The sequence below is a fragment of the Rhea americana genome, unplaced genomic scaffold (genome assembly GCF_003343005.1).
Source record: "Rhea americana isolate MKP2758 unplaced genomic scaffold, rheAme1 scaffold_190, whole genome shotgun sequence".
Lineage (NCBI taxonomy): Eukaryota > Metazoa > Chordata > Aves > Rheiformes > Rheidae > Rhea > Rhea americana.
In genome coordinates, this window is record NW_028186039.1 from 726,822 (window position 1) to 752,978 (window position 26,157).

Consider the following 26,157-nt stretch of genomic DNA (forward strand, 5'->3'; position numbering starts at 1 on the left):
ACACAGTAGAAAAGGTTTCTCAGAGTTTTCTATCTTATATCCCTACAGCTCTTTGCTGCAAGTCTCAGCTCTTCTTTCCGATACCTCCCCTAAATTACTTCCCATTCTCTGCTGCCTCCACTGTTCCTACCTCCCTGCCTCGTCCCTGCTGTCTGGGAAAGAGGCAATGCATGCTGCACTACCTTTGAGCTACCCATCATGTGTGGCTGTCCAGTACATACTGCCAGATGATCTCAAACTTTCCCTCAGTGGGCACGTTGATTTGGGTCTCCAAAACTTCTTCCAGCTCTCTGATTTTCATAAAGCTTGCAGGAACCTTGACATTTTTAGAGGTCTACTCCTCTGTCCCCTCTGGCTGAAAGTGGATTCAAAAGTTACCGGGGAAGAACAGCAGCAGCAAGACCAAAGGCAGCTTCCTAATGAGTGTAGCTTCATAGTGAGTGTGTTTGTGCATACACATCTTCAAGCAAACCAGTCAAACCCTCAAATTAGTGTCAGTCTGTAGACAGATAACAAGGTTCTGCCACTAAAATGTCTCAAAGCTCTCTGATGTCTTAAGGGGGATCAACATATGAAGTTAATTTATGAACTTTGCTCCTTTGCTAGCCCTAGAATCTCCTATTGGAGAAATATTTGAGTAAACCTATGCTCCAAAAATAATTGCTACATATGTCAGGAATTATTCTTTTGACCTTTCTTTTTAGTTGGTTTTTTTCACTCCAATTAAGCACAGAACTACTGTAATGGCAAGATTTTACATCTGATTCACAGTGCCCTCTGAGGTTATCTGAATTTCCCTGGGGCTTCCATCTCCCTGTGCCGCGTCAGCTGGTGATAGAAAACAAGCAGCACAGATGAGACTAGTGAAATCAGCATCTCAAAGCAGAATGGAGGACTCTCAGGCAACTGCTGTCTATTACAATGATCAGAACTGTCACTTGGAAAGCAATCAACACTAAAAGAAGAAACAAACGCATTTCTGATCAGAAAACTGAAGGGAGCATTGTTAACAGATGTGAAGAAGAAAAAATAGCATTTCTGGCTTCCTATTTACAGATGCCTGCATAAATAAGTCAACCTGAACAAATCCACTCTGATTTATCAGAGGTCCCAATCAGTCCTGGGACCATGAAGTCCTCTGGACAGCTATGGCCCACGATAATAGGAAAATAGTGTTACCACTGCACTCAGTGCCTTCACACCAGCTGGCCTGAGCCCTTCCATAACCAGCCTCCTGCCCCATGAGGGGGTGAATCACCCGCCCATGGGGTTCTTGCACAGCAATCATGCAGGCTGCCTCCAAATAAAACGACTTTGCAGTGCAGGCACACACGAGGCCAGCTCTGATGGACTCACTGGGGGGAAACAGACAGGTTAGCCACCTGCTCTCCCTAGGCTGCTGGCACAGGCCACCCCAGTGGGCTTGGCTCTTCCCATTGAATCACAGAATGATTCTGTGGCTGGAAGGGACCTCTGGAGATCATCTAGTCCAACCCCCGTTCAAGAGTCAGACAGAACTTCCTGTGTTTCAGTTTTTGCCCACTGCCTCTTGTCCTTTCGCACGGCACTTCTGAGAAGAGTTTGTCCCCGTCCCCTTCACACCCTCCCTTCAGGTACTTCCACACATTGATAAGATCCCCCCTCAGTCTTCTCTCCTGCAGCCTAAACAGGCCCAGCTTTCACAGCCGCTCCTCAGAGGGCAGATGCTCCAGTCCTCTGATCATCTTTGTAGCCCTACGCTGGACTCTCTCCAGTAGCTCCATGTCTCTCTTGGACTGGGGAGCCCAGAACTGGACACAGTACTCAAGATGCAGCCTCACAAGAGTTGAGTAGCGGCAGGATCACCTCCTCTCGACCTGCTGGCAACAGTCTTCCTAATGCACCCCAGGACAGCATTGGCCTTCCTAGCCACAAGGGCACATTGCTGGCTCATGCTCAACTTGTCCACCAGGACTCCCACGTCCTTCTGTCCTTCTCCTACTCCTGCCCACCACCATGAGAAGCACCATAGGCCCGAAGCCTTCGCTCTCCCGTTAGATTTGTCCCACGGCTCGCGCCGTAGCTCCCAGGTGGTATCGGGAAGCGGCAGGTCCTTGTGCCGCGGAGGCTCTTGGGAAGTGTAGTCTTCCGGGACGGACTGGCGCGTTGGCGCCTCGTTCTCCAGCGCCGCCCGGGAACTACAGCCGGCGGCCGAGCCGGTGTCACCCCGCTAAGATGGCGGCTCCCTTGGTGCTGGTGATCCTGGTGGCCGTGACGGTGCGGGCCGTGCTGTACCGCTCCAGCCTGGCCGTCTTCATCTCCGAGCGGGTCGAAGTAGCCTCGCCTTTGAACGGCTGGAAGCGAGGTGAGGCGGCGCGGCCGGAGCCCCGCGGGGTGCAGCTGCGGGCGGGCAGGGCTCTGGGCCCGTGGCGGGACCCCAGCGCGGCTCCGGCTCTGCAGCCGCAGGCCGCTGACTGACGCGGGACAGGGTTCGGGCGGGAACAGCACTAGGTAGTTCCCAGTTTGTGCATAGCTATTCCCTGCTTCTTTTTATTTTTCTTGCTCAGTTTGGGGCCCCACACATTGTTCCCTGCATATGATCCTAACTCTGGCCTGAAGGCTGCGCTCCAGGTTAACCGAGGCTCTTGTCTAATGTTCTATGGTATCTGAACCCCTTATGAACCTTAACTGGTTTTAAAGATGTGCCTTTGAAAAGATAATATACTGGTATTATGCATGTAATGCTAGCTGCAGTCTTCAGGTGAAAAAAAAGCACAAAATAATAAAGGTAAAAGGCGTGAGTATATCTGAAGCTGTGAGGCCTCTGCTTCACACAGGATATCATTTCCTAGTTTCAAAGTAGAGCTCTCCAAAATGTCTTTGCAACAACAGTTTCTAAATCTTACCGCATCAAAGTAGGTGTCTAAGACGATAAGGACCACAAGTTGAGAAGTCTGGCATGAATATCTACCATCCTATGAAAACTCTCTGGCAGAGACAGACTCTTACCTTTCTAGCATCTTACTGAGCTGAAAACTTCTTGTTATTTTCTGTACACTCCTGCTTCGTTTCCCATGGACTTTTCAAATATAGGGACTCATACCCCATACTTTCTTTCATTATATACTCTGCTTAATTCCCAGAGAACCTTCGTGGTCAGCAAGGTAGAGGCCTTGTGGAAAAATGTGTGCAAGCATTGCAGTACAACCTTTAATTACATGACTATAAAGGGTCAGAATTAAGGTTGCATGTCAGCCTGTTCCAACAACACATGACACTTTCAGCGTTGGCTGATAATGTGTATTAATTTCTGCTCTTTGATTTTGTGTATCAGGTTTGGGACATTTGGGGCCTTTCTAATTATACAAAATAGTTCAAATTATAGAGTTTCCTTTTAAAATACAGAAGTGCATTTTAAAAGGGAATGTCGTGATCATCCTTTGAGTGTATCTCCAGTGTACGTACTATGTATCTTGCAACAGATGACTTAAAATCAGTGAATATCCTACATGTGTTTTTATAACTGTAGCTTTAACATTTTTAGTTGCCTGAAGCAGATAAAGAAATCAAAACTCAGAATTCAGTCACTGAAGAAATTTGTATGGTAGAAATAAGTAAGAAAACATTCAATTTTAGTTACTTGTTGTGCAATTTTGTGTCATTCATTCAGGTGGTGATTCAATGTAAGATGCTTACCAGTGTAGGTACTTTAAGAACTGTATTTTTAGCATCATGAGATATTTCTCTTCCCACGTTGCAGAATTCTAATGCAGGCGTTTTGTGTGTTTCAGTGGTTGAAGGATTAGCTCTGCTGGATTTAGGGGTCTCGCCATATTCTGGAGCTATTTTCCATGAGGTTGGTATGCATATTTCATTTTAAACATGATATTCCTGTGGGACATTTCTTAATCTTACTGCTCATAGACTAGTGAAGGTTGGGGACCTCTCTTATCCCAAAGACCTCAAAGAACTTGCATTCCTATAGTTGTGGTAATTCTATGCAGTGACTTGCCCAACTAGGAACCGTGGTTTGTCACTTAATAGCTAGTTGCTGTGCAAATGATAGATTTTATGATGTGTGATTTTTTTTTTTTTTTTTTTTACTGTACCTGAGACATCTGGAACTGGGGAAATATTTGAGAATGAGAACGCTCTGTTCACATCCAAATGTTTCTGAGGCAGGAATACGGAGAGAAAGTGGATAGTAGCATCTTCAGTTTCCTAAACGTACTGAGCTGTTACATGACTATGAGTGGATTAACAGTAGTTATGTGTGTTTTAATAGGCTAGCAGAAAGCTGTGCTGGTGTGAGAAATGGTGGATAGGGCTCTTCAGTCTGCTACTGCATTTGCAGAAGTATTCATATTAGCACAAGCATGCAGTACAATAATTCCTCATCTTGGAAAGCACCTCATTCCTCCAGACATGTAAGACCTCGGTGCTTGAAAAGGCTTAGTATCAAAGTACACTTTTACTAAGTATCATGTATGTGTCTCGATATTCTGTATAGCTCTGAAAACTTTATTTTCAATAAATTCCTCTTGTTTAAACATAACTTCCAGTCTGTGAAGTATTTTTCAACGCTTATTTATAGCGTCATATTATTTTAAAAATATTTTAAAAGAAATACATTTTCTCACAATAAAGACTCAATTTACACCATATAAGTATATCTCTTCTGTCAAAGGAGTAATTCCTAAACCTACTCTTCCTCTCACTCTAAAAGGGAGGAGCTGTGAGAATATAAGGGTAATAGGATTGTAGTCCTGCTGTTTTATGTTGTTAATATGTTGTCTTTGGTTTATAAAAGACTCATCTAAACAACAGGCTATACAGTGAAACCAGCTGTTTAGGAAATACTTTTAAAACTACAATGCAAATAAACTAAAAAAAGGATTTTCTGTTTTATATATATATATATGTATACATATATATATATAGAAAAGCTGTTGTTTTAATACTTTCTGTTGTAACTCTATCTCTGTGCTAGTGGAATTGTAAATTTTGAATAGGATATAATTTTCAGTGTTGATGGCATCTTTTAAAAATATTTTGAGAGCTTTTTAAGGAAAAAGATCAGTCAATATGGTCTGATGAATCATATTATTGTAAGGTAAGAGCATTGCAGAAGATGCTAAAGAAGACTACCTTTCCCAGTCTCTCATGGTCGTAGTACATTTTTCCCTTCAAATTATCAGTTGCTTCATCTGAAAGCAGACTGGCAATATTTGACATGTGTTTCCCTTCTGCTTTTTTTTAGACCCCACTGATAATATACCTCTTCCACTTTTTGATTGAATACGCTGAGCTGGTATTCATGGTAAGTGCTCCTGAAAAGTTCCTCTTGAAAGGCCCCATTCTGTGAAATGCTGAGTATGACTTTCACTCCTGCAAGGATCAAGGACCTTCAGTCTCTGCGTTGTTCAGACTCCTCCTGAACTCATGGTATATCTAGAGAGGCAGCTGTGCCTGTACAAACCCAAGTTGAGGTTTCTCCCTTGCTCTACGAATTAATTTCTTTTTTTGTCAGTTCTTGGCTGGGTACGTACGCTTTATAGAGGGACAGGAAGTTGATACTTGGTTTCAGATTTTAAAGCTTACCTCTTACAAATACAGAGGATTTTGTGTCCCACAAAAAAAGGAATCTGTAAACTGTCAAAATAATAACATTTGTTTCCCCCCAGATTACTCTATGTCCCTGCACTAAAATCTGCTGCCAGACTCCACAGATGTAGTTAGAGCATGAGTGGGCCAGAGCTCCAAATATGTTTTGTTGTAAACTATATGCGAGTTCTGCATAATTCAGGACAAAAATCAGGTAGCTGATTGTGCCAGCAACCCAGTGGAGCGTCTCTCCTCAGATACCGTCTCTGACAGGTCACATACAGATCTACCAGCCACCTGTGCTGTATTTATGCTAACTGTTCAGGTGACTGTACTGCTACCTGGTAAGTTTGAAGTGACTCAAGGTGCCCTCAAGCTGGATTAGTGGACAGGTGGATTTAACCAGCTGGGCATTGCCTCAGTGTTGCCCCTGCTCTGATTAGATGAGTGATTCTTTCCATTATCCTGGCATACTTCTTTCCAATGACAATTGCTTTCCCTTAATTCCCCATTCTCTTGTCATGTAAATATTAATATCTTTGGTGTAGTACATGGCTTCAGGGCTCAGTGGTGATGCGTGAATCCCTTTATACAAATCAGCAATCTAGTTAATGGTTTTAAAGCTTTTTTGTGTTCTCGTGAGCTGAGGTCAGCAAGATTGCAGTAGTACCGAATATCTTTTTTTCCATTTGTTTGTTTTGCTTAAAGTCAGTCTTTCTTACCTTCCTTTCTTAGATAACTGATGTGCTAACTGCTGTTGCCCTTTACTTGGCCATCCAGGACTTCAACAAAGTTGTGGTAAGCTGACTTACCAGTGCTGCTGGTCCTCCTTCTCCCGACAGGTATAAATATCTTGTGCCAAGAAGACCACGTGCCAGGGAATTCAGTATCAGGTACTCTTTGTTGCTTAGCTGTAGCAAGTAAATCTGATCATCTCTGGATGATCAGCAAATATGGAGACTGAATACAGTAAGCCAAGTAGGATGCTTTTCAGTTCTGTTGTGGCACTGTTATGATATGAAGCAAATTAGTGTCCAAAACTAGTACGCTCGCTTGAGTGATGACCTCAGAGGTACAGATCCTTTAATATGAAGGGGTTTTAAAGAATTTGACAAATTCTTGAGCACAATAGTCAATAAAATGCAGACAGCTCTAGGGTCAAAACGCATGACAAGATGCGAGATTTAGAAACGTGTACTGATTCTTGTGGAAATGTGAAGTATTTAATTACTAAATTATGAATTTAGCAAGACTTGGGCTTGAAGTTGAAGGAAAAAGTTACAACACAACTGCAGGCATGTAAAAATCCTGTCTGTGAGTTATTTTGCTTGTTGAAAATTTATTGTCAGCATCTCTCTCCTGTCTTACCATGACATAGTTCACTAAATTCACAATTCAGATTTCTCCTTTGTCTCTGTAGAGAGCATCATGATGAAGGAGATATATTTTGCATCCATAAAGGAGGTTTGACATAGAAATATACAATTTCAAATAACGAAGGCCACTAAGCTGTGGCTTGGCTTCTGTGGGGCTCATATGCTGAACAATGAATTTGTACAGCCAACTTTTCATTGGAGAACCAGATGCACTTTCGGAAGATAGAGAGTATTAAACTGATTTGGTGAATTCACTGTTAACTGTTTCAAGAGGCAGACATGGACAATTAAGGAAGCTTTTTTTAAAAAATAGAGTTATCTGCTCTCTTTGTCTTCAACTTCAGTTGTTAAATACATTGTTAAGTAGAGTTTTAGCTCAAACATGGGACTCATAGAAGGTTCTAAAATGAGGGAAATCATAACTAATAAGAAACAGGGACTTTTCCTCATCTGACAGTCTTTGATCATTCTCCCTTGTTCAGTTTAAAAAGCAAAAGCTTCTAATAGAACTGGATAAATATGCACCAGATGTGGCTGAACTCATCCGGACGCCCATGGAAATGCACTACATCCCCCTCAAGGTAGCACTGTTGTAAGTATTGCATCTTATAGGCTGTGGCAACTGATTCCTCTTCACCCCTTGGCTTTTATTTGTTTGATTTGGGGGCTTGGCATTTGTTGAAGGTTTTTTTTTTTTTTTTTTTTTTGTTGAAGGTTTTTTTTTTTTTTTTTTCCCAATAACGTGAATTTCCTATTGCACGTAACATCTCTTCAGCCTGAATACTCTGAAAACGAAAAGCAAATGTTCTTCCAAAGGTATATTTCCAAAAAGTAAATTTTCTATCGGCTTCAAGAAAGGCTTAACAGCATAAGGCCATTAGTTCAGTAGCAAGAATGTTGTGTCTCTCTAGATCACATTCCCATTTAATTTGCCTATATGTTAATGTGGTCAAAACTAATTTTATACCTCCCAAATGTTTCAGGTGTCTTTTCAGTGTAGAAAACTCTTTCTTTTGGTGGAGGAAAGAATTCAGAGTAATCAGACAACATTTTTGCTGAATATCAAAATTTTAACATCACAGAATTTTTCTAATAGTTCAAAGATATTTTCAATTTGTCAGCTTTAATAATGTCATGTCTCGGTGTTCCTCTATTTCACATTTTCTTTAATTTCAGAAAGTTCAGTTAAAATAGATAATGTACAGTAAGGTACTTAAAATGAAAGAATTAATTTTTTATTCAGGGTTTTGACCTGAAAAAAATGTTACATGAATTTGTTCTGGCTCAGAAAAGAATTTTCCATTAGATAGATTAGATAGATGTTTTTTCTTACTGCCATATGAATTTTGTAAAATAGTAAATTCCCCAGGGTGAGAAAGATGGATCTCTGTCTCTTTTATATCTGTTCAAATTGCGGACTATTTCATATTTTTATTTAACACTGATGCACAGTATTAAAGGAAAGATGTCATTGGGCTGTTTCTGTCTGGAAACACAGGAAAAAAGCCAGACTAGGACCCAGAGAAGTAGGAAAAATGTTTGTGTAAGAAGATAATTAGGAAATCACCAGCACCCTCATGTTAGTCTGATGATTGATTTAATTCTGCCATGCCTGATCAATCCATTCATTATCTTGCTTATCGATAATCCTTTACAGCATTGTTTGCACTTTTACCTAGTTAAATGAGATCATCGTAATTCTCATTTCCAAAAGAAGCCAACATCCTTACTAATAGAAATGTGGAAAATAAGTTTGTTCTGGGTTTGCTGTGCTGAATTTGCATATAACAAGTTGGTGTATTTTAAGCTGCCACCTTGGGAGCTGAGAGTCAGTTGATTACTCCTGTATGTAGGAGTGACTCTTGTTCTCAAATCATGCTGTGGTGAATCCAAGGAATTGTATTACCATAGTAGGRGCACACAGGTGGAACTGGGTAATGTACTGGCAAGAATTGGTTCTATCTTTCTGTCTTATTTTTGTTACTTCTTCAGGGCCAGCAGAAGTGAGAAGCAGAACTTAGTTGGGACCCAGCATTTGTAGGTCTGACTGAATATATGCACATAGCTTTTGAGAAGCGAGGAACGTTTTGATAATYGTTTTCTAGGACAGAACAGGATGTTTAGGTGTCATCCCAACCATCTCCTTTTCTGCAGTGAGTTCCCTATGGCTGTTGCATCCTAGGCTACAATCCAAAGATCTGAGTTTGCTTCAGACAAAAGCACCAGTTCAGCTGAGTTAATTTGATGATGTGAGGAACCCGTAAGATATAAATAAACAAAATGAAACAGCAAATTGCATCTTATTTTCCTTTGAACTTCTCTTAATTTAGATGTTACCTTCTTTGAATGGCATGAATATAATATAGTTTTTGCTCTTTTTCAGCTATCTCTTAAATCCTTATACTGTGATGTCTTGTGTGGCAAAGTCCACCTGCACTATCAACAATACTGTCATTGCATTCTTCATTTTAGCTACAATAAAAGGTAACACACCGAGGAAAAAATTATCCTTCATGCCCTTCCATAAAGATTTTAAAAGTAATGGAAATTAAATCAATGTGGATCTTTACAAATGTGATTACTACAAAGATCTCAGTGGGACACATTAGACACTGTGTCCCAATATCTAATTTTTCCCTTGATGGTAAAATCTCTTGAATTCTTGTGATTTCAGGTAAAACTTTCTCTCATCCCAGTGTGCCTAGGAGTTTTATCTCTTGAAAACTGACTTCTTTTCCTGAGTCACTTTCTGTTTACAAAGAAACCTGTGTCTGTGCATTGTAGTCTAGGAGGACATAGTGTTCTGCTGCTTTTTCTTTTATATATGAGGAAATCCTTAAAGTAAAGTTCCCTGTAACTATTATTTGACTTTCACTCAGAATTGTAACCTTGGCTTGAAATAAGCTAATGGAGCTTTGGGGAATAAGAGGCTTTGGGGAATACCAGCTTAGTTGCATATATTATGACAGAATGGCTGTTTTGTTCCTTTTGTACATGAAACCTGGTTTCTGTCTCTTCTATTAACCACCAGCACTTAAATGTTTTAGCACATGATTCATGCTAATCATGTACTTTTTAGGAAGGCCTCTACTGGATAAGAGGAAAAATCAGTCCAATATGTTATCTAGTCTCTAGAAGTGCCCAGAACCAGACCTTGCAAGGAAAGCTGGTATATATATATTTATATATATGTTTTGAAGTAGTATTTCCAAAAGAATTTTTTTCTAAGATCATTGACTAATTGAGGCAGGAGGAGGTTTAATTTAAAAGCATTTGTAAAAGTAAATGAGCAGGGTCTGTTTGTCTTATGGTGTCAGTGAACAGCTAAAAATCAGTTTAACCAAAGTTTTGTCATGGGCAAAACAGTATTTGCTGTCCTATGTGTTTTCTGCCTGATGTGGTGTGTGGCAAGCCTCTAGTGCTTAAAGTGGGCAAAGAGAGAGTGTCAGATTATGACAATGATTTCTGGGTGCCAATTCTTTCAAGCTATGCAGAATGTAATGCTCTGTAAAATAGAGGATAGGAAGGCTACTGCCTAGGAGACTTTAATTGTAGTTGGAGAAGACTTAACACCAGGCATACTTTCTCTTTTAAAAAAGATGCAAGCGGAGAAGCTTACCAAGTATTTGATGTTGGTGACTGGATACAGTTGATAATTATCCCAGTATACTGAGTCAGGATTCTTACTAAGCTGTATTTTTACTAATAACTTTGATCAAGTGACATAAACCAAGTGACATAAACCAAAAAGTTCTAACCAGGATACTGCACTTTTTTTTTGATATAAAACCTGACACCTTTTGGAGTTGATCTTTGGTGGGAGGCAGTCCCACAGCTGTTGGGCAACCTGAGTACTCAGCAGTTAGCTCAACCTGAGATGCCTGAAATAAGGTCTCCTCAGAGGCATTCGTATTTGAAGACCACTCGGAAAAACTGGGCCAGTCTTTACCTCAGTCTTTGTATCTGTAAATAGGGCTAGTGCTGCTTCTCTCCTTCAGCTACAGACTTTTACCTGTGATGCATGCAAAGGTTTGCTGAGTGCCCCAATGCATTCTGCTGACAGTGACATCTGGCATGCCCAGCTGTAACAGCTGTTTCACGCAGAAATGACTTAAGTGAATGTGTTCCCTCTCATAAAGAGGAGCACCATGAATGGCTACTACATATATAGGCTGGGTTATATAAATCTCTTTCTATATGTGTTATAGGGGATATAAACCTCCCTTCTTGTAGGAGAATCATTTGAGTATGAGTTGTTCTCCTTTCAAAAGTGTAGTTAACAGGGCATTCTGCAGGACACATTCTGCTACTCAGTAAGTGGCACTGTGGTATTTGTAAAGCCCTTGAAGTTCTTTCCATTTGAACTTTTGTCTCTAGGGCTGTTGTTATTATATTTTCTGTACGAATGAACTTTACTTTTCTCTTTGCAGGTAGTGCCTTCCTCAGCGCAGTATTTCTGGCCTTAGCAACCTACCAGTCACTATACCCTCTCACGTTGTTTGCCCCAGCGCTCCTTTACCTTCTACAGGTAAATGATTTTTAACTGTATCTCTGTTGTCTGCTCATAACTGCACAGGTGCAGTTCTTCTCAGGTATCAAGAGAGGGGAGTCAGGGGCAAGTACTGAGTTTCAGAAAAAGTGCTCCTCTCCTCAAGCTATGGAAAGTTTAAAGTCTTAACAGGAATGCTTGCACATGGAGAAGAGGAAGCAGAAGGTCATCTTTAGAGCTGATTAGTGTTCAGCTTGCCTGAAATGAGTGATATTCTTTGTGTCATGTGATTAGCAAGGAGAATTTTAGATCAAGAGCATTTGCTTTGCACTGACACAGTCATTGAGCCACGTTTGAATGAGGAGCCTTGTGTTTGAATCACCCAAACCCAGAAATACTAATCTGAAGTTTAAGGGCAAAAGGCATGTGCTTGCCAAAGCAGCTGCCTGCCCTTATGCCTTTCTCCCTCCCTGTTAACAGTGTAGTTGTTAAATTCCATCAGGGCTGACCTTGATAGTTCATGGGTGCCCACCACGTTGGCAGACTGACACTGCTCCAGGCAAAATTAGTCCATCAGTAGGCTACTAGGTGCATCTGTAGAAAGATGCAGGTTTAAAGCTTAGGCCATTCTTTGCTACTTTGAGTAGAAGACAGCATATATGGAGAGCGTTGTAGTTCTGGGCTGTGAAATTGGACGAATTGGATAGGAGTGGCCAAGCAGAAGGAAAATGGAATTTTCTGATGCATCTAGTCGGTTTGCCTGTGTGGTTTCCCTTGGTCTCTGGTCTCTCTCTTAGCTTCTGTGCTGATACTGTAAACAGTAACTTACTTGAGAGTCCAAATCATAATGCACCTCATGAAAACTGATCATTTGCTATTTTCATCCTGATGTGGGAGCAAGGAAAGGCTGTGACTATTCGCAGAGGACTCTTATTCCACATTCACAGATCATCGGTGATCATTTCTGTCATTCTGGCCATTCTGAAGCCCTGCCCATCTTAGTTGCTTCTGCCCTGTCTTCCTCATGATTTTTATAATTGATCTTAACTTTAGATTCCTTACAGTCTATTCTCAAATTCTTCAGTTTCAGAAGTCAGTTCTAGTCCCTTCTCCTCCCCTTATTATTTGACGTATTATGTCTCTTTCCAGATATTTTATTATTTGTACTCATTGCAAGACAAGAACTTCTGTGGAATCAGTGCTGCTTTTTCAGTTTGCTAATTTTGAGATCATTAATTTACTGTATATGGGTCCTAGTTGTTTTCTTAGAACTTTCATTTAAGCTGTGTGTCTCCATGGCAGTAGAAAGATAAAAGCGTTGTGTTTGAAAGTAGTGATAATATATGAATGCCTTGGTATATGAATGTCTAATTTGCAACTGATTTTAAAGGGGAGTGCTCTAGTTTGTGCTCTTTTATGCAAATTTGTAAATGAGTTTCCTGCATTCTTTGTACAAAATTAAATGGTTCTTCTCCAGCAGTCTCTTATCTGTCCTGCCAACAATCCTTGGTAAATTTGATTACAGTGTCCCACCAAGTGGTGTTAAATGTGTTATGACTGAAGGACCTGACCATGCTTCTTTACCGGTTAGAGCTGCCTCTCTGTATGTTTCCTGCCAGTATAAACACCAGTACTAAATGGAGAGGCCCCATCACTGAACTGGAGCTGCAGAATTCTGAGCAATTTCCAAAGGCATTTGGCCATGTGTATATATTTGTTGTTATGTACACAGCCAGGGAATTTTAGACCTCTTGGTGTGAAATACCCATATGTCATGTTATGTGACAAGGGCATGTTGCTGACCTGTCAGGACATGTGGCAGAGGCAGGACTGTGGCAGTCCTCTTTCTGGGCATGCAGCCTTTCAGAGTAGCTCCTTTGTGCTTAAGAAGCCACTGGATATCCTCTTCCCTTGATTTCAGCAGTGCCAGCCCACGTGGGAAGTATCCAGCATCACAAGGTAGTGGATCAGGGACAGGCCTCTCRGACATCTCTGCGGTGTGGATTAATGGAATGGAAGGCAGGTGATAGGATAGTGTTGTAAACACATAAGACAGAAGTGTAGCTGTGAGAAAGTGTGTGCAAATCTCACATAGGATACATGAGACTTGACTAATCTGTTGTACTGCAAGCAGAAATGACCAGCTTAGCTACTTGATTTTCAAGCACAATTCTGGAAATATGGGTAACATATATGACTCAGTTGGTCTGAGTGAAGAACCTCCAGCAGGCTGTGCCTGAAAGCTGTTCCTCCTAGTGCACCAGTGCCAGTATTTCATACTTTCTTTCATCAGTTTAAGAGATGTTCTGAACACTCAGACACTTGCTTGTGTCTTTCCAACTGATGAGGGGTATCTGCCTGTTTGTGTTTCGTTTTCAGCGTCAGTTCATACCAGTGAAACTGAAGAGTAAAAGCTTCTGGCTCTACACCATGCAGTATGCAGCGCTGTACCTTTGCAGCCTGGTGGTAATCATCTGCCTCTCCTTCTTCCTTCTCAACTCCTGGGATTTTATCCCATCTGTTTACGGGTTTATGTAAGTATAAAAATTCTTACTGTTTTTCAGTCCAAACCCGTCTGTGTAGTTTCTTGTGCATCGCATAAAGGAGCTCTATTCCCTATCCTGAGGAATGCGCAATCTCTGATTCTACTGGCAACACAGGAAAAAAAAAATGTGTGTGTAGGAGAGCTGGCAGTAGTGAAATTCTTTTATTTAAGTAACAGCAAGAGTTGGAGAAAGGAAGAGATGTAAGGAATAGGTGAGAGAAGTTGCTTGTTTTCCATTTAGCTGATTGAAAATGGGTTTGATCATTGAGCTGCATGGTTGTGAAATTTTCTACTCTGGAGGTTTTAAGCAGGGTAGACAAATGTCTGCTCAGAAGTGGTTTAGATCCTGTAAGGAAGGATTAATCCCTTTTTTTCTCCAGGTTTTCACCTCTTTGATTTCTGTTTTACATATTTAAAATTCAGATCCTCCATTCAATAGCGCACAATGATTTGTTAGTGTGACAGAAGCAATGAAAAACAACCATTTAAAAATATTACCTTGACTTATTTTTTTAAATTTCAGCCTTTCGGTTCCAGATCTGACACCCAATATTGGCCTCTTTTGGTACTTCTTTGCAGAAATGTTTGAGCACTTTAGTCTTTTCTTTGTATGCGTGTTTCAAATCAACGTGTTCTTCTACACCATTCCCTTGGCAGTAAAGCTAAAGTAAGTATGTTTCTTTGCTATTTTTTTTTGACTCTGTCTGAATTGACAGCTTCTGTATTTTATGCTGTTCAGTCTTGGTTCATGGGAGTGAGAGGAATAAAGCCTTTTGTGAAATGTATTTTTCTTCACTGACATATTTGCTGTATGAAAAAATGTTTAAACTCTTGAAGTTCACTAAGCCATGATTATCCAGTGGAAGCTTATGGGGCTGGCAGCAGACATCTGGATCCGATAGGAAAAGATAGGTTTTATATAAGGCTATCCCTCTCATTTCCCAAAGCTGCATTCTTTTTCTCTTAAGCTGAGTAAATGTGTTACGCTTGTGCTGGATTGGAATGGGCAAATATTTCCTATCACTGACAAGCCATGGGCTTATATCAACAGAAGTGTAGCTAGTAGATGAAGGGGGAAGGTACTTTTTAAACCACATCTAGAATATTACATTTGGATTTTGGCCTCTCAATACAAGAAAGATGTTGATAAACTTTAGCAAGTGTAGTGGAGGACCACCAAGATGGTCAATGGGCTGGAGACCGAGGTAAAGCTGAGGGAACTGGGCTGCTTTAGCCTAAAGAGGAGGTTTCAGAGGTGTCTGATAGCAGCCTTTGGATATCTAAAAGGAGGTTACTGAGAAGATAGAGCCAGGCTTTTTACTGAAGTGCACAGCAGGAACATGAGAGACAGTGGCCATAAATTGAAAGAGAGAAGATTTTTTGACTGGATATAAGAAAAAAAAATATTTCGTTGTAAGGACAGCCAGGCATTGCAAAAGGAGCCTATGTCTTTTCCTTGGAGGTTTTCCAGATCTGACTGGACAAAGCCTTGAAGAATCTTGATATGAACTTAGTGTAGACGCTGCTTTGAGGAGAAGATTGTATTAAAGACCTCCTGAGGTCCCCTTTCTCACTGGGCTGCGACTGAGGAACTGCCTACTGCTATACCTTTGTACACTTTTGGAAGTCCTTTTTTTGCCATCCTAATAACCTTGTGCTAATGCTTGGAGCTAGAAGGATTGTTTTCCGGCAAGTATTCTTAAACCATGATTAGGTTTCGGAGGAGGCAGCAGRTACGTGCTCACTCCTACCTCTGTTGGAACCGTGCCCTCTCTCTGTGTGTTTGGAAGGTTGAGTAGCCTGTAGTTACCGGTTATGACCGTCACTTAGGTGACATCACTTACGTGTCCTGTGAATGCACCATAAGAAAATGTCTCCATATCTTCAGGCATTAAGATGCCTGAAGTGCTGTAGGAGGCCTGCATTTCCCAACAGTTTTTTGCAGTGGAGATATTTTTCAGGATATTTTCCTTTATCTTGTTTCCCTTTCTATCAGTGTCCCAAAAGCCGCAGTGGGATCATTTTTATTGACAGCTGAGAAATTAAATGCCTCCTATGTTTGGAGGGTATTCTCTCTTTAGGACAAAGTCAGTCTAGTTTCATCCTTACTTCTGAGCATTAGTGATAGGGAAAAAAATCCATCTCTCCTTATGCTTGAAGAACTAAGTTTTTTTCATGCCAGTATTTAAAAGTTGGCTATCCTCTAAAGACTTGTCTGCGCAGAACATTATGTTCACCATCACCCTCTATTTTCATTTCTCTGTAGTACTGCAAAGCTTATTCACTCATTCTAAAAACAAAGCTGCACTTTAGACCCTATAGTAGCAATCCCAGGCGTCACCACCTCACCTCTTTGTTAGGGGCACGTCTAACTGATGTTGCTTGCATACTTAGTCCCTCCGCTGCTCGTGTAACGGGCAGAAAACTGCACGGGCAATATGCCACTGACCCTGGGAAGAATATCTGGACCAACAAGCCTCTGACAGTGACACACCTTATCATTTTGGTGTTGAGAAAGTATTTGAGGAACTTGATTCATCACTTGCCATGGTGTTATGTACGACTCAAGTGGAGTTGTTGCACATCTTCTACGGTTTTCATAGCAACTGTGATTAAGAGGAAATAATAAATTCTTGCCCTGATCCGTATGGATCTGAAGTTGGATTCTGCTAAGCAACAGGTATGTAACAGGCATCAGAAGAGGAAGCAGATTGGCCTATACAGATGACTGCTCCCTGACAGAGTAAGGCAGTGGGTCAGAAACTTGTTATTTATTGCCAGAGCAAAGTGGTAACTCAAGGACATTCCTAGTGGACTGTTGACAACAAGTTTACCCTTCTTTCTGATAAAAACATCCACTAATTGCCTGGATTCACAGTGGGCTTATCCTGGTGACTTGGAATCAGTATCACCATCATGGAATACCAGAGGGGTAACTGTAGACTTCCCCAAATAAGCTTCAGAAGGGAAGTGCTGATTGCTTTTCTGTGAGTAAGACAGAGCTGGTTAGGAGCAGCCAAGATAAGCGACTGTGTAAGTGTATGTTGAATTTAGGCACAGAGTTTCTGTGTGAGGGCAGTGAACCAATGTGCATTCTCTTGTGCCGCTTCTTTGCAAAGCAGCTCAGCCTGTCCTACCCTGTGCTCAGAGGCTTGCCTGGGGAGAGCATAGGGGTATGAGAGCCTCTTAAAGCCTGTCCCACAGTATGTTTGTGCCCTTGCTGTTCTTAGTTACCCGTTTCCAGAGACCCTACTGCATCCTCTTATCCTTTGTGTCTTTTACTTTCTAGGGAACACCCTATATTCTTCATGTTTGTCCAGATCGCAATCATTTCTATCTTCAAGTCCTATCCTACTGTGGGAGACATTGCATTGTACATGGCCTTCCTTCCAGTCTGGAGTCACCTTTACAGATGTAAGTTTTTGGTGTTTTGTTGTTCCTTATCTGGAATGCGAAGGGGGACTGTCCAATAACTGTCACCACTAAACCAAACGAGGCCTTTGTCTGCAGGCTCTTGTGGCATCTTTGGGCAATCTGGAAGCAAGCTTGATTTCTAGTGATGCAAGTATTTTTAGGACTGAGGTTGAAAGACATCACAGAGAGGATTCTCACTTTTATCTTACCTTCCCTTTCTTTCCAAATTGTTCTGAAGATTAACTTTTGTGTAAGAACCTTTGACAGCCTTGTACAAAGGATGTGGCTTATGTAAAGTACATCAGCCCTTCGAATGCAGCCGTGGAAGGTTTCACTCCCATTTAAGGCTGTGTAATTTGTGTGCTGCACCTGCAATCGATGGGTCTTTCCAGCCTTAAAATCCTGCACCCTTACAGTGGTTCTTTGTTTTGCAGTGGTTCTTTGTTTTGCACCTACTTGTTTGCTCAGAGTGAAAGTAGCTGAATTACTGCAGGCCATGGTCCAGTTTTTCTTACATGCTTTGTAATTAGCCTCTTTAGTTCTTTAAATTACCAGAGCGCTCTCTGCTGATTTTCAAGCTCTGACTGTAGGATTTGCTACACGGGGAGATTTTGCAAGCCTGCCGGTATAGTAGTCCTGAAGAGCTGCATTTTTCCTGGCGTTGCCTGCTGAAGTCACTGCAAAGCAGCTGCTTTGACTAATCCTGCCAGGCTGCCCTGGGCTTTAATTACAGTCTTCTCTCACCGATGTCAAGTGTGTTTGTGGACAGCTAGCCTGTCTTGTATCAGGAGACATAATCAGGAGCCCAGAGTAGTTTGGGTATATTTGGCTTTATTTAAATGCTGGTTCTCTGCAGCATCAGTGGCAGCGTGTAAATGGGACATTGTTTGACTCTGAGCCCATCTGCTTCACTAGTTTTACACTAACAATAGCTAAGGCCAAAGCCTTAGCTTTCTGTTACAGAAGAGGGTAGAAAGCCCCAGGGTAGCTAGACCTAGAAGGAAGGAGGTACAAATGAGAGATTCACGTTCAAGCTAAGGCAGAAGCGTTTATTTTAAAGGAAAATCAGTGGATTTCTTACTAAATCTAGCAAGAGAATCATTAAAACAAAATGTGAAAGTTGGAGAGAAGTGTTGGCAAGTCCTCTCCCCTGCATTTATCTTATGCACCATTGCACGGTCACTTTATGCATCTTTGTAAGAGTTTGCTTTTCTTTTGCAGTCCTCCGGAACATCTTCATCCTGTCTTGCGTGCTCATTGTCTGCTCCCTCCTGTTCCCTGTTTTGTGGCATCTCTGGATTTATGCTGGAAGTGCCAACTCCAATTTTTATTACGCCATCACGTTGACTTTCAACATAGGACAGGTTAGTAGAGTGAGACAAAACAAGGCAGCACTTCGGGGAGTGTGATGGAGTGGATGTCCTGCCAGCAGCAGTGAATTCTGCAGGATGTCTGGTTCTTTGCATCCTGTGTAATCCCACATAGCAGCTTCCTGACTCTGTTTGATCCAGCTGAAGTCTGCCTTGTCCTCACCTTCTGGCCCACTGATGAGAAACAGAACTCTCCTAGTATTTGAATTATCACTTAGCAATCCAGCTAGAATATGCTGCAAGTTACCTAACCTGCTGCTTGATAACAGAAGTGTTTCAGTATGGCAGGACTAATAGCTGACGTGAATGGAGAGGGTCAACTCAGAGGGGAAATGGAAAAGACGATGGGGCAGTGCAGTGGGGTCCAACAACAGACCAACAAGAACTGCTCATAAATTGGGACACGGTACCATTTTTTTCTGAAGCAAAGCACTACAACTCACTGAAACGTAGGGCTGAGGGAATGCACAGGGTCCCTGTTGTGCCAGGACTCTCCCTGCTTCTCTCAAGACTGTGCCCTTTTCGATAAGTGACTCTTACTGGCATCAGGGAAAACAGAGCTTAGCACCCCTGGAGGATGAGGTGCAATGTGCACAGTTTACACAACCTTCTCTAAGGCCTTCCTCTGCTCCATGCTAGTTCTACGGGCTACAGATCTAAATACAGAGCTAGGCTATAGGTCCTAAACCCAGAGGCACAGTTCTGCTGGGGGCTGAAAACCACCTGCTTATGCATCCCCCACCCCTTGATAAATCGGGGCAAGCACCAGTTCTGTAAAAGCAGAAGGAGACTCAGTGCAAGGAGTGGGGGAAGATGGAGTATAGAGATACTACTCAGAGGGTCTTATAGGAAATTGGGATAGTTCATTAGCTCTCTAATTGCATATGTTTCTATGGAATGAAAGGAACAGTAAAGCTGCATTTGCAGACACCTGTTGTTGATATTCTAAGAGGATTTTATTTTCTATTTGAGAAAGTCATAGCAGATTGCACAAAGTTTTGTGCTCTATATGAATGCAGACAGAGCAGAAAGCTCCTCTCTTTTTTTCTTGTGAGCAGGAACTAGCCCTCACTCCTATCAGCTCCCATTCTTCAGGTAAGGCTCTCTCAGGTGTGACTTTTCCCAAGTAGCTGGCTGAACGTGTTTTTCCAAATGGGTGCTCTGAGTGTCCTATGGCCATTATGGCAGAAGCTGCTAACTTGTTGTGATCCTGGAAAAGTTTTCCACTACAGTTATGCGGTGGTGTTTCCTGATGGAGGAGGTCAGTATTCATGGGAAAGGTTCATACTGCTAGAGGCTAAATGAGAAATGGCAATACTGAGACAGCAGGTCGCTGCCTGAACTCAGAAAAACCCAGCCTGGTTCCACAAAGGCAGATTGCCCAAGGTGGCAACTGTATAGAAAATGACATTTGTAAACACTGCCCCAGCACTAGGGAGAAGCCAGCACCGTGACCCCTGAGTACAACAGAAGTGTAGCTTGAGGAGGGGAGTGACCTAGTGATTAATGTCAGACTTCCATGTTCTGTGCAGTTCTAGAGCAAGATACTTCAGCTGTGATTTCACATTACAAAGTGGCTGGAGGCAGTTCCAGCCTGAGGTATGTGCATCTCTGTAACCAAGCAGGATGGTGCTGACACTGATTTTTGCAGAAGCATGTTCTGAACTGGATCAGGGTGGGGGGAAAGATATTTCTGGGGGTAGCCATCACTGTTCCCCATTTAAAGGAGCCGGAGTGCAAGCTTAAACACAGGGTTGTCCACCTCACAGAGAGGGCACTACAGCACRGGGGCAGGGAGGAGATGGGAAAGCAATGGGGTAGGAGGAGTCTTTTAATCTGATATTGCTCTTGGATATTGTGCTGTGAAACCACAGCTTTGGTCTTTCTACTCTTCCCTTCACCTCTTAGCCTAGTACATATTACTGCTGTTAAACTGCTAAAAACTTTGATTTGCTAAGGTGGACCTGTGAGGCTGTGGTGTTTCTTCTTCTGCCTACAAGTCTCTTTCTGAGTACAAATTGCAACTGAAAAACAGTAACAATTGAAAAGTGCTCAATAGCAGTCATCAGTAAGAGACTTTCAGCATTTGAGTTGGGTTGCATTACAGCACTCACATGGATGAAGGTCATGCATGAGGCTTAAGATGGTCTGTGAAGCTGTGGCACAGCTGGAGCTGCCAGCTACAGATTGGCCAGTTAATGGACTTACTTTCTTTTCAGCTGAGATGACTGTGAGAACACATTGGCAGCAAACCAGATCAGTTTAAATCTCCCTTGGTTTTGTACTGCAAGAGAAAGCTCAAGGAATGTTCATGTGGTTACAGTGTCTCTTCTCAGAAAGGGTGATGAACAGCATAAGAACTTAAATCCTTTCCATGTCTGTCACAAACACATGTCCCTTTTTGTCCTGTGTTCGGAAGCATTAGTGATGTGTCTGAACATTTCACTTCTGCAGATTCTGCTCGTCTCGGATTATTTCTATGCCTTCCTCCGACGGGAGTACTACCTCACTCACGGACTCTATTTGACAAGACAAGATGGGACAGAGGCCATGCTTGTTTTGAAGTAAGGATGATGCTCACCATTCTTGGGAAATGGACTACTGTAAGGAACATGCAAAGCTTGGGGTACATGGGGTGGGTGGGGAGGGTTCCCTGGATGAGGTCGGACTTTGAGGATGATACCTACTGAAAGAGCGAGCTGAGGAGATTCTGGGAATACCCTCCTGAGCTGCAACAGTGAACTCGGTGTGGAGACTGTAAGAGCTGCAAGTAGGAGCCACAATGCCTCCATTGGAGCATCTCCTTTCCCTCAGCCATGCTTTTTACTGCAACCTCAGCTGTCAACTCTGGGCAGTCCAGCAGGAACTGGAGGAAGTGCCTGGGCTAAAAACAGGGCTGAATCTCTGGCCCGGAAAGAGCTGAGAACATAACCTCTTTACTCTGTTGGTATTGCTTCTTGGAGATGTTTGTTTCTCCTGGAAATTCCCTCTTCACTGCTTTGACCAGTAGTGTTCCTGCTTGGCACGTGGCAATCTTTGGGCATTAGTGCCTAAGCCCTGGCTGCTTTCAATTCAGATGCTTTCTCAGTTATCGTCCTGTTGCTGGATCTTGGAAAAAAAAGAGATTTGCTCGGGCACGCGGAGAACTTGTGAAACAAAGGGGTGACCTGGTGGAAGGAGGACGGTTTAGGCCGCTGCCATAGGTTCGTTTTTAAAGCCACCATCTTGGAGCTGAAACCACTAGTGAGAGCTGGCAGTGGGGGGGTGAAAGAAGGACGGATAGGGGATAGCACATGCATCCCATTGAAGCTACGCAAACTCTTTCACGTTAAGAGCTGCACAGAAGCATTATAGAGTCTCAGAAGAAGGACCATTCCTGTGGAGATAGACTCTCACTATTCCTTTTATGCACAGCTTAGCAGGGCATGACTTAAACTGCACCCGTTGTGGTTGCTTGGGGCAGCAGTTCTGGACTGGCAGCGAGCAAGCTGCCTGCCCACGCTAGGGACCAGGAGGTGCCAAAGTCTCCCCTTTAAGACCAGAAAGCAAATTCAGAAGGAGCCTTAGATGCCCCTTTTGTGGAGTTGGGCTTGAGGTGTTCCACAGCAGCTTAACAATACTGAATATTCACTCCCCAGTGTGATCCTCCTGAAAGTACGGTGATGGTAGCTTGTGGCTGTACATGGAGGCCTGCGTAACAAAACAGCATCCCTTGGTTGCCCCTATTCCTTCCCTTTGTGTATGTTCAGATCTGCTCACTTCAGAGCATGAATGTGACTGACCTAGGGGAACCCAGGCTAGATTCCTTCTCTCCTGGTTTATGTATGTTGGCACTGAGAAGCATTAGCTTAAATACCATGTTGGAAGCTTTTTCAGTGGTGTCTGGGTAAGACACAAGCAGCTTGCCCCACTGATCCTAAGAAGAAGTTGGAGGGCTGCTAATTTGACAAAAATAACTAGAAACTACATCTCTTCTACACCAACTGAAACACCAACATGCCCAGGCCCTGCCAAGGCAGCTCCTTTCTTTTTCTTTCTTTCTGGACAATAACAACTTTTGCCTTATTGCACTGCTATTAGCGCTTTGGCTGGCGAGTGGGTTTGCTCCAAGTCCAGCTCAGCCCATCCTGCGCTCAGCTGTGCCTGCCTGGGAAGGCCCCGCAGCCGCTCTGCACCTTGGGCTGGGCTGGATGGGCACTCGGAGCCAGGGCTGCTCTCGGCTGCCATATGTGTGTGTGGCATGTCAAAGAGCACAATAAACTGTGCAAGTTTTAAATGCCTCTTGTGTGCTCTGTGTTTGGCAAAGATGGAGACTGGGAGCAAATTTCATCCACATGGGTTGCAGGGTGTGACTTAAGCTGTGGAAGAACCCCAGGATTTGTGTTAATTTGTTGTAAATGGGAAGAAAGGTTTTTGGGTTTTTTGTTTGTTTGTTTGTTTGTTTTTTAACCATTCAAAGATCTGAAGAGTTTTCACTTGTGTCTAAGAAGAATAAATATTCYCAGGACTAAAGAGTCTGGGAAAGGCTGGAGGAGAGCAGGGGGCTCTGAGTACACCAAAAGGCAAACTTGGGGGGTCTTGAGGAAACCAGCAGGCAAATGGCTGGGGGGGGGGACTCAGTGGGATACTGAAAGGCACTCGGAGGGCTTTGGAGAGCACCAGAGAGTGTACAGAGGGGTCCTGAGAGGGCAAGAGAGCAAAAACAGAGGCATCTTGAGTAGATCAGAGAGACCCAAAGGGTCATAGGGCACACAAAAAGGACTGTGGAGGCCCTCCAGGGCACCCTGAGAGGTGCTTTGGTTTTTAAGCATTGTAAACTGTTATGTTTATTCTTTGTGAGCTTTCAGAGCGTTGGCTGCACGACACTTCGTCTTAGTGCCCTGTTCTGGCAGCTACGCAGTTCAATCTGGACAGCAGCTTAACAGCAAATGCAATGAGTAGATTAGTATCACAGGTTTATCTAGGAGAAGACAGCCCAGTTCTTGAACTAGCCACTGCTCAAGWGAGGGAATTCACACCCTAAAGCACGAGCACCAGGAGGCAGGTGGAGGGTGACAAGCATCAGATGGAGTAGCTGATGTGGCTTCAGTGCTGCTGGACAATGAGAGGAGCCACACTGGGTGGGGTTTTTTTTGTTTTTCTTTTAATTGCAGATTTCTGTCTTTCATACTGTTTTCCCAAAACCTGGTTTCTGTTACCTGGTGTGCAAGCACCCAATAGACACACAGGGTTGCAGAGATGGATGCTAGGTGGTAGCTCCACAAAGCTAGCACCCTTTTCCCCTTCTCAGTCTGTATTTATACACACTTTTCAGGGAATACTTCATACTAATTTTTCTATTGGTTACAATTTCATTACATCAAGTATTTGCTCTGCGCTTGCGCTTTCACATTCCTGTTAATTAGCATAGGAAGCAGAGAAGAGGTGGTAACATCATTATCATGTCATTTCCATCTTGTTATTCACTTAGGGATGTGTAGTATAATATGTTATATTAGATACTATGATTTTATATATATATATATATATATACACACACACACATACACACACACACACACATATTTAAAAAAAATCCTTATCTTTCTATATATAGAGAGAGATACATAGATTATATATATAGCTATATAGATATAAAACACACACCGCCCCAAGGTCACTTCCCAAGGGTTATTTGTTACTCTGCTGGTTTTGTCTTGCCTACCTCTCACATTCTTGTTTCATCAAGGTTATTCTGCCGGAGCTGGTTATTCTGTTTCCCACATCAATCAGTGCAAATTTTGTGCTGGCTGGATTACTCTACTTGCTGCTAGTCTTAGGCAGCCTGAATTCCCAGTCTTTCCCAGCACCACACCTTTCCCAGGAGGAAACTCAGGGTGTCCCGGACTCCTGTCTGGCCATGGCTCTCCCTCTTCCTGCAAATGCCTGAACTTCTCCTTTGGAGTGAAGGGCTCTCTTGTGGCATGAGTGGTTACCTGAGCCCTGCTCTTCCATCCTGATTCTCTTAATTGAGTTGTTGCCTCTTGGGAGCTGAAACCTGCAGTGGTGATGATGGTTCCACCTCAGAGAGCTGCTTTGAGCCCTCTTTTGTGTCCTGGCCTGCCAAATGTCACTGCACTGAGCAGAGATGCTCTTGTGTCAGCAGGCTGGAGGATAATGCTGCTTCCTTGCTGCAAAATCGGAGTGAAATATTCTTCTGGGTGGTGTGTGGAAGAGCTGTGCTTGGAGCACCTGACATGGTACTCCTGGAAGTCATCATCCCCTTACACCCAGTGGATGATGGACTCAGACAGCTGCTTGCAGCGTTTGGTTTTAGTTGCTGGCCACTCCCAGATACAGCCAAAAAAAAAAAAAAAAAAAAAAAAACCCACACAAGCAAAAGGCTGTTTAAACCATATCATCTCAAATGTGTTGTTGAGTTAAACAGGACACATCAGGTCTCCACAGGCATCTGGCAGCATTGCCTGGTGCAACTCTCTCCAGGAGAGAAGACGCTGTCCTCTGGAAAGTGCTCCTCTGATGACATTGTGCCCTACAAAAAAAGAGATACAAAGCTCATGCCCTGCCCTCAGGACTGAAAAAAAAAAAAAAAAAAAGAAAGCAGAAAAGCTATGAAGTAGAGAGCAAAGCCCAATCGTCTTCAGGACAGAAGAAAAAGAGCAGGAGCCCCGTTGGCAGGTCAGCAAACAGCCCTGCACACCCCTGCAGCCCTGGGCTCCCCCCAAGGAGTGGGGGTCCTGAGGGGGAAGGTAGGTGAAGGCCCCCCCTCCCCCCCCGCCGGCTGCACTGGGGCTGGGGAGAACTGCTCCCTGCCCAGGCTTCCCTTGCGCCTGCTTCTACCTGCGCTCTGGTGGCACAGGTGAGGGGCAGAGCCACCTCCTCTCCCCGTGCCTGGTACGAGGCCTTTTCCAACCCTGCCTGGCTGCCCGTTTCCAGCCATCACCACATCCCCGCCCCAGGAAAGGGGGGGGGGGGGGGGGTTAAAGCAGCAACTGCCCCGTTTGGGGGAGGGTTTTAGGTTTCAAAGTCACCACACTGCAGCATTTCCATGTCTGAGCTCTTCAAAACAGTAACGTGTGGTTTCAGCCTGAACCACTGGATGGGGCAGGAGGAAAAGCTGTGGTCTTACCCCAGCTGCAGTCACTGCATCCCAGAAAGGACCTGGCATTTTACCCTGAGGAGCTGGGGCGTCTCCCCCCCCCCCAAATCCCCAAACAGAGCTGCCTAGGAGTCACACTGCCCTTCGCCTGTGTCCACACCAGCTCCAACCACTCCAAAACTGGGCAACGGTTCCCTTCTTTGGGGGGGACCAGGGTCTTCTCAGCAGCTCAGCTCCAGCACCCAGGGCGCTTGTAAGAGCAAAAAGGCCAAGAGCCTAAG

The 26,157-nt window shown here is 43.3% G+C and overlaps 2 protein-coding genes across 2 annotated transcripts in view; one reads left to right on the plus strand and one right to left on the minus strand.

Moving 5' to 3' along the window:
* The first annotated feature begins 2,192 nt into the window (after positions 1–2,192).
* Positions 2,193–23,055, plus strand: PIGU (phosphatidylinositol glycan anchor biosynthesis class U). The gene is made up of 12 exons (XM_085302619.1): positions 2,193–2,344; positions 3,771–3,835; positions 5,240–5,299; positions 6,319–6,381; positions 7,442–7,551; positions 9,343–9,443; positions 11,390–11,487; positions 13,828–13,982; positions 14,517–14,660; positions 17,283–17,407; positions 18,629–18,771; positions 21,232–23,055. The coding sequence occupies exons 1-12, from the start codon at positions 2,215–2,217 to the stop codon at positions 21,343–21,345; spliced, it is 1,308 nt and encodes a 435-aa protein (XP_085158745.1). The 5' UTR covers positions 2,193–2,214; the 3' UTR covers positions 21,346–23,055.
* Positions 23,056–25,149: 2,094 nt separating this feature from the next.
* The window catches only part of SAMHD1 (SAM and HD domain containing deoxynucleoside triphosphate triphosphohydrolase 1), a 31,076-nt gene continuing 30,068 nt past the window's right edge, over positions 25,150–26,157 (minus strand). The window contains exon 15 of the mRNA XM_085302621.1: positions 25,150–25,309. Within this exon, the coding sequence (XP_085158747.1) occupies positions 25,211–25,309 (99 nt within the window). The 3' untranslated portion in view covers positions 25,150–25,210. The remainder of the gene's footprint in view (positions 25,310–26,157) is intronic.